A 10656-nucleotide genomic window follows, 5' to 3' on the forward strand; every position below is an offset into this window, starting at 1 on the left:
GATAACTTTTTTTTTAAGTTTTCTGGTATAAAGTTCAAATATTTTTAAAAAATGTGTTTTAAAAAAAAATAATAAAATTTTTGAGAACTCCTATTAAATTTAGTTGAGTAAATTTGTTTGGAAAAAATAAATAAATAAAAGGGATAAAATAAAAATTTAAATAAAATATGAAAGTAGAGTAAAAATAATGAGTAGAGGGTAAAATTTTCTAAAAGCTATTTTCTAATGGGCCAACCAGTCAATCGGCTGGCCTACCCTTACATGTGGAAAAATTTTCCCTGTACCCTCATTTTTATACCTATACCCCCATAATTTTTTAAAAATGACAATTATGCCCTTATTAATTCAAAGATTTTCCGGTACACATCTTATTTCCGAAAAACTTTTTTCAAGTTTTCCGGTACAGAAAGTTGTTACAGGAAAACTTTAAAAAAGATTTCCGGTACTGAAGTGAAAAATTGTATTACCGGAAAACTTCATTCCAAAGATTTCCGGTACACACCATTTTTTAATTTTTTTTTTAATTTTATTATTTTTATAAATGATAATACATTAGTCAATAATTAACGCATCATAAATATTAATTAACACATATAAATATACCATAAATAATTAATAATTAATACACCATTCAATAATTAATACACTATTAATATACCATAATAATTCATAATTAATACACCATAATTAATGATTAATACTCATTTCTATAACAAGATCAAATTAGTTAAAATCAAATAAATACTAATTTAATAAAAAAAATAAAACAAAAAAATTATTTTAAAAAAAAATCAAACAACTACCGGAAAACATGTGGATGAAGTTTTTCAGTGGTTTCCGGAAATGTTACGTTGAAGTTTTCCGGAAATGATGTTCTGTACCGGAAAACTTTTTTCAAGTTTTTCGGAATGAAAGTTGTGTACCGGAAAATTTGAAAGAAGTTTTCTGAAAATTTTTTTTTGCTTGTTATTTCTGTTCCGGAAATGTTAAATGAAGAAATTAAAAAAAAAAAAATTATATATATAACGGTATTTTAGTATTTTTCCTTTACTTTTGGGGGTATAGGGATAAATGAGTGGGTACAAGGAAAAATTTTCTTACATGTGGCAGGGAGAAAATCTCAGCCCAAACGGAACACTCAAATTTGTAGGAACATGGGTGATTCTTGAAAGTTTTACCCAATCTCCCATTTCTATACCTATATTCCCATAATTTTATAAAAATGTTAATTATATATTCAATTTTTTTAAATTATTTTATCAATTTAAAATGACTTTTTTTTATCATTTTATCTTTTCTGGAATAAAAAAAAAATTTGGTAGGTAAAAGTTTTTCGATAACTTCCGAAAACTTTATTAAGTTTTTCAGTACAGAAGATTTTTATAAAAAAACTTTAAAAAAGATTTTCGGTAAAAAAATTGTACTGTTGAAAAACTTCATTGAAAAGATTTACGGTAAATTATTTATGGATGAAGTTTTCTGGTAGCTTCCAAAAATGTCACGTTGAAGTTTGCCGGTAGTGTAATTTTTCTAGAAAAGTTAAAATAAATTTTCCGGTAGTTCCGAAAAACTTTAAAAAAGATTTTAAAAAATGATATTCTGTACCGGAAATTTTTTTAAAAATTTTTTTCAGAGTGGAAGTTGTATATCGGAAAACTTTAAAAAAATAATCAGATTTTTTTTTTTTGACACTTACTTCTGTTTTGAAATAAAAAAAAATAAAAAAAACGATAATTTTTTTAATATATATAGATATTTTAGTATTTTCAAATATTTTTTAGGATGCATAGATAGATAAATGAGATGGTACATAATAAAATTTTCGTGATTCTTATGTATATAACTCTTATTGATTGAGATGATAAAAACTTTCATAGTCACGACTCCAAAATATCTTTTGGACCCCTACACACAAACAAACAAACATTTCTAACTATTGGGAAAACTCTTATTTAATATGTTTTCAATATCTATTTACATAAATAATTTTTATTTTACAAATTAATTTTGTAAGAGTTATTTATCCGTCCACTCAATTGACACTCTATAATAAATCATATTTTACTCTTTGGATTGATATGATTATAATTTTTGTTTGTTATAATATTCTTTTATGAATTATCTTTGGAGTGCCATGGTTATGATTACGATTTATTAGAGCCTTTTAACCACTTTTTGATTGCTTATGTATATTTTATAGAAATCAAATTGCTTGATTGATTGACATTAGTGAACCATGTTTTGGCAAACTTGATGTTGACAGCAACATGGGTGCCACTTCTAGAAGATTGGTATTGATTCATCATGAATCATGATGGAGCATTATAGGAGTTGCGTGAAAGATCAGTGCTAAATCATAGAAATAATATGTCTTATATGATATATTTTAAATAAAAGTAAAAAAATATAAAAATATTATATCTCATTTTATTATGTTCTCTTTCAAAATAAAGAAATAAAATTTAGGTTCCATTTCATTATATTTTACTCTGTTTATTTTAAAATGTCCAAACAAAATTTTAAGTTAAGTTCTCAAATTTAATATAAAAATTTAACTAAATTTGTGAACTATTCGTATTATTTTTGTCTTATAATATTACTTTTATTTTTATTGAGATTCAATTTCTCACTACTCTAATCTAATAAATTATCCACCAATTAATTTGTATAGAAACTAATCAACAACATCTTTCCCAATCTGCACAAGACACGAGTTAATCAGGAGTTTTAAGTAAAAAACAATTAATACAAGAATACGTGAATATAGTTGAAAAAAAAACAAATAAATTTCTTAAAAGAAGGTTATATATAGGTACCGACTCTACTAAGTTAGTAGTAGCTCTGGTTTTGGAATCTGAAATGATGCATAATGGTATTATGTATAACCAATAAATGTATGTATTGTTTCTGGTTATTTTGTTGCATCATGCTATAGTTACTACTATCACATTTATAGAATGGATAATGCTAAAGGAACTTGATAAAAAAAACTAAAAATAAAAATTTTATATTGAAAATAAATTGTGAGTTATATTTTTAAATTTTAAACGTTTAAGATATGTTATTCTCAATGCAAAATTGATAGTTTTTAATTTTTTAACAAGTGCCAACAAGTAGTTGTATCTTAAGAGTACTTGGAAACACCACCCTTATATAATTCATAGCGTTCAAAAGAAAATAAAATAAAAATATAAATTACCTCTCTTATATAATCGATATTTAGTTTTTTTATAATTGATGTATAACTTAACCATTTACAATTGGACACAACAAAATAACATTAAAGGCATTCTTCTAATTGGAAGAGGTGTCTACACTTAGTATTTAGTGTCTTAAAGAAGATAATAAGATCAAACCATTGGCATTCTTAAGTGCCTTATTCCCAACACAACTCTATACCTGCATGTATATATATTTTCATACAACTGAAATTGGAACAGCAAAAAGAGGAGTAAGCTTCTTCAATGTAATTCCATATTGCTCAAGCATTTCATGATTAACACCTTTTGGAAGCTCCCATTCAAAAGAATGCAACAAAGAAGCCAACATTAAAACAATCATTCTATTAGCAAGTGGAAGACCAGGACAAATTCTCCTTCCACCACCAAAAGGCAAATACTCAAAATCCCTTCCTTTAAAATCAACATTGGAATTAAGAAACCTTTCAGGTTGAAACAACAAAGGGTCATCCCAAAACTCAGGGTTTCTTCCAATAGACCATACATTAATCAAAACTTGGGTTCCTTTGTGAATTGTGTAACCATTGATTTCAACATCATTTCCTGCAATGTAAGGTAAGAGAAGTGGTACAGGTGGATGGAGTCTAAGTGTTTCTTTGACTATTGATTGGATGTAAGGAAGTGTTGGAATGTCTGATTCTTTGACTTGGTTGGATTTGTCACCAATTACTTGAATCAATTCATTTCTTGCCTTTTCCATTATTTCTGGATTGTGGAGAAGTTCTGCCATTGCCCATTCTATTGTTGATCCAGAAGTGTCACTTCCAGCAATAAATAAATCCTGTTTAATTTTTGAAATTAATGGAACCAATTACAATCACACGTATTTAATTGTTTTGTGAGTCAAATTTACTATCAACATGACAAAAACTACATATATGCATAATTAGTCGTTTCCAAAATCTACACATTTAATTATTATCAGTTGTGTTATTTCGACGTCCAATTTTCAACTCTGTTGTATTTTGACACTTTATACAATTGAATATAGGCGTCAATTCTATGTGACAAAGTAAGATTTGAACTAATGGAACAAATTAATTGTTTGGAATTAATGGAACCAATTAAAATCACATACATTCAATTGTTTTGTGGGTCAAAATTAAAAATCAATGTGAAAAAAACTATATGTCTTGGACTAAAGAATCAATTTTGGTTAATTCAAAGTTGAGGCAAGAGGGAGTACCGTTTAATTATTGGATTGACAAATGAAGTTGAAAACAAGGAACTAGTACTAGTTAGCTTTGAATTTAACACTCAATTAATTGATTAACATTGTAATTAGGGTGGTAGTTGATGAGCCACCCAGAACAAATATTGGACCATGCATAGTTACTTACTTCATTCTCACAGTGAAATCTTATCTACTACACTAACTTCTCTTGGAAGAAAACTACTTATAAAATATTATAATTTTTATATTTAAATACCGATTCAACGTTTCATTTTTTTTATCATTCTTCTTACCACTTTATCAATATATCACATTATTCTATTTATTTCTATCTCTCTTAAATTGTCTAAGAGATATTTAGATGTATATCAAATATTTTTCAAAATATTAATACTCCTAAGTAAGACGAGATATTATCCTAAGTAAGATGAGATATTATTGCTATGGTAACCTACAAATTTTATAAAGATCACGTAACATTTATCATAAAATATTTTTACATTATATTTACTATTTAGGTCCGTTTATTTAAGGATTAAAAAAATATAGATATATCAATTTTTTAAATATAATTTTATTTTAAAAATGTACTCTATATTATTTATTTTTCAAATAAATAAAAAATACATTGGTAATTGTTATTTTTCCGTTTCCGATGAATATCACATTTAATTACTTCACACATATTTAAAAATAATTATTAATAAAAGAAAAAGAATAATAATTTCACTAAATTACTTTAATTGAGTATTGGTGTATTTTCCGCAATTATAAAATATAAAATCAAATAAATTAAGAGTGATATACAATAAAAAAATGTAATTAAGACTAATATTTATATTAAAAATTGAAAATAATATTAATTTTTAAATATTTAATATTCATAAATATGATATTTATCGGGAAACGTACAAAATATTAGATTAGTTTGGGGAGTTGAATGTAGCTATCACCTTATCTCGTATGTTCTCCTTCAAATTTTTGTATAGTCTATGACACTTAATTTGTTTAATTCATAAAATAGATTAGTTGAAAATGCAATGAATGTAGAAAGCAAAATTGGCTTACCAGAATCAAAGGCTTGATACTTTGAACACTGAAAACAGAGGCTTCATCTTTTTCACAATCATCAAGCAAAACATCCAAAAAATCATTTTTAATAGATCCACCACTACGCGAACTCTTTCTATCTTCAACACGTTTCCGAATCATACGATCAAAAATCTCATGCAATCTCAAATAAGAAACCTTCACGTGTATCTTCACACCCTGCAAATCAAATCTCTTCAACACCGGAAAATAATCACAAACATTCACTTTCCCGGCATCTTCCATGATCCTCCACACAAGTTCTTTAAACTCACCGGCACTTTCGAATTCAGAGTCAACCATGTCCTCAGAGAACACCGTGTTGGAAACTAAGTTCAGCATCGTGGCGAAAGCGACTTCGCCTATGTTTACGCTTGTTCTCTCCTCGGCTTTTTTGTGAAGGTGTTGGATTAGTTGTTGAACTTTCCGGTGACGGAGGTGTTGGAGGAGGTCGAGGCGTTGTGCGGTGAATATTTGAGTGGTGCATATCCGGCGACGGTTGCGCCACCGTGAGTCGGCTGGGGCCCAAGCGAGGGTGTCGTTGACGTTTGGCTGAGCGGCGACTGATTCAGGGATGGGACGGTCGGTGAAGGATTGATCGTTTTTTTGGAGGATTTGTTGGGCGGTTGTAGGGGAAGAGACGACGGCGACGGTGACGGAGCCGAAACGGAGGGACATGATGGGGCCATAGGTTTTGGCGAGGGAAGAGAGGGAAGAGTGAGGTTTTGGGCCTAATTGGTGGAGGTTTCCAATTATGGGTAAACCGGTTGGACCGGGCGGTTTGTTCTTTTTGCGCTTTTGAAAGAACCGGGTTATGATTAGAGTTAATGAGACGAATAATAGCAAGATATGAACCTCCATCGTTGATAAAATCAGCTATAATTTGTTAGTCTTTTATGATGTGTTTAGTTTTATAGTATTTTACTTTGATTTCATAAGAATCTATTTCCAAATCTAACTTCAAAATGATAATTGACTAATAGGGCAGATGTCACAACCAATAAACAAGGTCGGCAAATATTTTTATTTATTTAAAAATATTAAATAAAATAAGATTTTAAAAAGGTTAATAGAATTTTATATACTTTCATAAATGCTAAGTCTAAAATCTAAAAAATGGCTTGTAAGAAACCGATTGTAAAATTTAAACCTTAAAATTATCTTTGATAGATTAAGCTCAGAGCTTGGGACCTATACAGCTGTAAGGATAGGCAAGTTCTTTAATTTTGCACTAATTGAATATTGAGTGTGACCACACTGGATTTTTATCCAAAGATTTTGCACTTCAGCCAATGATTTATCCCCTTTTGCACGGTTCAAAGAGTTAGCTTTTCTACTTATTATTATTTGTGCTTTTTCCATCCTTCAATGTGTTAATATTTTTTCTCCCAATTTCTTAATATTATTATCATTGTTATATTACTTAGAGTTTCTTATAAAAATAGCCTAAAAGCATAACTAAAGAAACGAATACGGAATACATGTTCTAATAGCCTTCAGTAGTAATACACCACCAAACCAAATTTATTAGCTGTAAATAGAATATACTTTAACCAACAATTCTTATTTTTTATTAATATCTGTCCAATATGTTTCTCTCGATCTCTCTTGTTTCTTATTTTCTACTCTATCATTTTAGTATTAGTATATATAAAATGTTTCAAAATAAGTGTTTACTTTTTTCAATATGACATTAGTTAATTTTTTTTTAAACTCTATCTAAATTTATATTATTTATATTACTTTCAAGTCATTTTAATATATATTTATGATAATAACTAATAGTTACTAATAATAATTTTATAAAATTGCAACCATCTTTAATTTATTTATAATTTTTCTTAATTTGTATGAAAAAACTTAAAACATTATTTTAACATATATAAAGTATTTTCTTTTATTCCTTCTTTTGGTTTCTTCAGACTTTAAAAAATATGGTTGTGATCACTAAGTATCTATTATTCATGATATTCATCTTCTCAATTTGCAAGTGGTAAATATTATAATTTGTCAAAAAAATAATGGAAGATACAACATTTTATGTGCTTATTTGAAATAAAATGTTATAATTTAATATCTTTCATTTAATTTAATTTTTTCTACTCCTATTTTGAATATCATAATTAATGCATTTATGTTTGCAAAATATTTTAAAAATAATTTTGGAATATAACATGATAAGAGATAAATAAAATTTATCAATTGAGCAGGGTGACATAATTAGATAGAGACATACAAAATACAAACACCTTCCTTCACTCCTAAAGCTGAACCTGAACTGATTAAAAAGTTAGGGATGAACCACAATCTAATATAACTCCATCTTTGTTAAGCACCGGTTCACACAAATGTTATTCTTTAGATATTTAGAATCGGCAACAAATGTTAAACAGCTGCCAACCTGTACAACACAAAAGGCACCATTTATATATATATATATATATAAAATGAAAACCCTTATTACAATGTAATTTTCAAACTTGTAGTAGATTGTAATTTTCAAAATACCGTATCTATTTATCATTTCATTTCATGTATATTAAAAATAAATATATTTTTATTAAATTATTTTTATTTAGAAACAAATGTTTACCGATCAGGATTGACTTTAGAGAAATCAGTTGAAATCTCCTAATTTATCAAATCAAATCGTCCAAAAAAAAACTACATTTAATGTTTGAAATGCATCGAATAAGATTATAATTTGTGTACTAATTATGTTAAATATAAAATAAAAAATATTAACTTGAAATTCGATTTGAACATAATATTAATAGGGTCATACTAATAAATATTAATAAATGTCCTTAAGAAACTAAAAATAAAATTTTTATATATGTTGAAAAAATCACTTTTAAATTTTTTTAAGTGTTAATGATTTTAAAACACCATTTCTTCACTTGGTAATTTAAAGGCACCTTATTCTTTTCTTTTTGAAAATCGATACATTTAGAGAAAATATAGTTGCACTTCATCAAACATTTCAAATGACTATTTACTGAATAAATGAAGAATGATGTTTGTGGTTGTCAAGGTTTTTAGTGATGTTTGTATAATCACAAATACAAATTTAAATTATTCACATATAAGTACAAATAGAAAATAGAAAGAAAAAAAATAGAGGGAAAATAATTTTTTTATGATTATTATTAAAAAAAAGTTAAACGGTGTATATATTTGTTGGATTACAAGAATTACACATTTGGGTTTTTTTACAAGAGGTTAAATTAAAATTAAAATATATGTGCATGACGACTGCAGTATTTAAAATAAATATTAGTAAATAGTTTTATTATTCTTTTATACTAATTATATAATTTAATGTTATTTACTTATACATTTTTAATGTAGTAATAATGAATTACATGTACGATAAGGTTCCCTCCTTATGTGGTACTGTGTTGATGACAAATAACAATGGCGACACAATCCTATCTTGTGAATCTCAACTCCTTCCATTCAGGAATCACAGGTAAACTATTCAACCTTCTTCTATTCCTTCTATTATCAAACCCGCTTTCACTCTTTTTTCTTGTTCCCTTTTCCCATTATGTTGTAGGATGGAACCCTTCAACATTCAACCCTTCCAATTTTGGCTTTGGCGTTTTCGTAAGTCTTCTTATCTTCAAATTTTCGGCATACCCGTTTAGTATTTTGCTTTTCTTCTTTCAATTCATCCTACTAGGTTTGTTTAAATCAGTGTTGTTAAATAATGGTTATAACTGCTCTATAGCAGTGGAATTTAAACAAACTGTTATTGTTCCGTGATACTATTTAGTATAAAATGGTATCAAATAATGGCGTTATTGCACTGCTGTGTAGTGGAATCTAAATAAACTGCTATTTTTTTTTTGTGATCCGTAAATGACAAAACTGGTATAATCAAATGTTGACCCTTGAAACATATGCATTTTCTTCCACGCTGCAAAATATCATGTTATGTCAAGTTATCTCTACTCTGATTGGCCTTTAATTTATGCAGAAAAGTTTGAAGCATCCTTCTAGAAGAAATGTCAAAGGAAGTTCACGAATCATGCGATTCTGTTCGTGTTACACAGAAATTGAAGCTTCTACCGCCATAACATTCTCAACATTCAATGCAGCTACTGCACCAAAATGTCTTGATTTTGATGTAGACTTGAATAGCCTCAAGCTTAACATACCAGAAGCTTTACACACTTCTACAGATTTCATGACAAGGTTGATGATTCTTGCTGATCTTGATCCTGGCGCTGCAAAATTTGCTATTGGATTTCTAGGTCCCTTCCTCTCAGTGTTTGGTTTTCTGTTTATAATTAGAATAGTTATGTCTTGGTATCCAAAACTCCCTGTGGGAAAGTTTCCATATGTAATAGCTTATGCTCCTACTGAGCCACTTCTCATTCCTACCCGGAAAGTGATTCCACCTCTTGCTGGTGTGGATGTTACTCCTGTGGTTTGGTTTGGATTGCTCAGTTTTCTTAACGAAATATTAGTAGGTCCACAAGGATTACTAGTTCTTCTTTCTCAACAAGTCAACAATTAGTTTACACATTTAGTGTGGTTGTGAACGACATAGTTTTCTATCCTATTAATCTATCATTCTTTTTGGTTGTATACAAGGTTAAATTCTGACATCTAACACACTATATACTAATCATTTTATTTACTCTTGCACTATATGTGGATCTATCTTATTGGTTGTTGGAGACTTTGGCAACAAATCCGCCTTGATATTCTAGCCGATAAAATTAAACTATCACATACTTATGTCAAAAAAATTAAAACCACCGTAGTGTGCTTTGGTTTGAATAAAGCTCAAAGTTGTACATTCTCTAATAACTTGCTTTAGGATGTGTGCTTTGGTCTAAAGCTCAAAGTTGTAGCTTCCTCCGACTACTTTACTTTGAGAAGTTTGATTTCAGTTTCGTCCAGGCTCGAGCAGTTTAAAGTAGATGTACCATGATGTAGAGATTTTGCTAGTTTAATGCTTGGTTGCACTGCATTATCCAAGCATGTGCTTAGGCATGTATTGTACATGTTTGGATTTGTTTGAAGATTATGGAACTGGGAACAGGTGATAAGGACCTATGTGCCACTGCCATGCCAAGTTATATAAAGGAAGGAAAAGGGTTGGAGTGAAAGTAAGATATTTAGTCTGTATTGAAAGAAGGG

At 28.4% G+C, this 10656-nt stretch overlaps 2 protein-coding genes across 2 annotated transcripts; one reads left to right on the plus strand and one right to left on the minus strand.

Moving 5' to 3' along the window:
• Positions 1-3183: 3183 nt before the first annotated feature.
• On the minus strand, positions 3184-6483 carry LOC101501048 (geraniol 8-hydroxylase-like). Its single transcript, XM_004496343.4, has 2 exons — positions 5482-6483; positions 3184-4020 (listed from the first exon to the last, which is right to left on the minus strand). Exons 1-2 carry the CDS (start codon positions 6361-6363, stop codon positions 3418-3420), a joined length of 1485 nt encoding a protein of 494 aa, XP_004496400.1. The 5' UTR covers positions 6364-6483; the 3' UTR covers positions 3184-3417.
• Positions 6484-8824: 2341 nt separating this feature from the next.
• Positions 8825-10161, plus strand: LOC101501361 (protein COFACTOR ASSEMBLY OF COMPLEX C SUBUNIT B CCB3, chloroplastic). The gene is made up of 3 exons (XM_004496345.4): positions 8825-8974; positions 9062-9111; positions 9485-10161. Exons 1-3 carry the CDS (start codon positions 8920-8922, stop codon positions 10025-10027), a joined length of 648 nt encoding a protein of 215 aa, XP_004496402.1. The 5' UTR covers positions 8825-8919; the 3' UTR covers positions 10028-10161.
• Positions 10162-10656: the final 495 nt, after the last annotated feature.

This window comes from Cicer arietinum, chromosome 4, assembly GCF_000331145.2.
Source record: "Cicer arietinum cultivar CDC Frontier isolate Library 1 chromosome 4, Cicar.CDCFrontier_v2.0, whole genome shotgun sequence".
NCBI lineage: Eukaryota > Viridiplantae > Streptophyta > Magnoliopsida > Fabales > Fabaceae > Cicer > Cicer arietinum.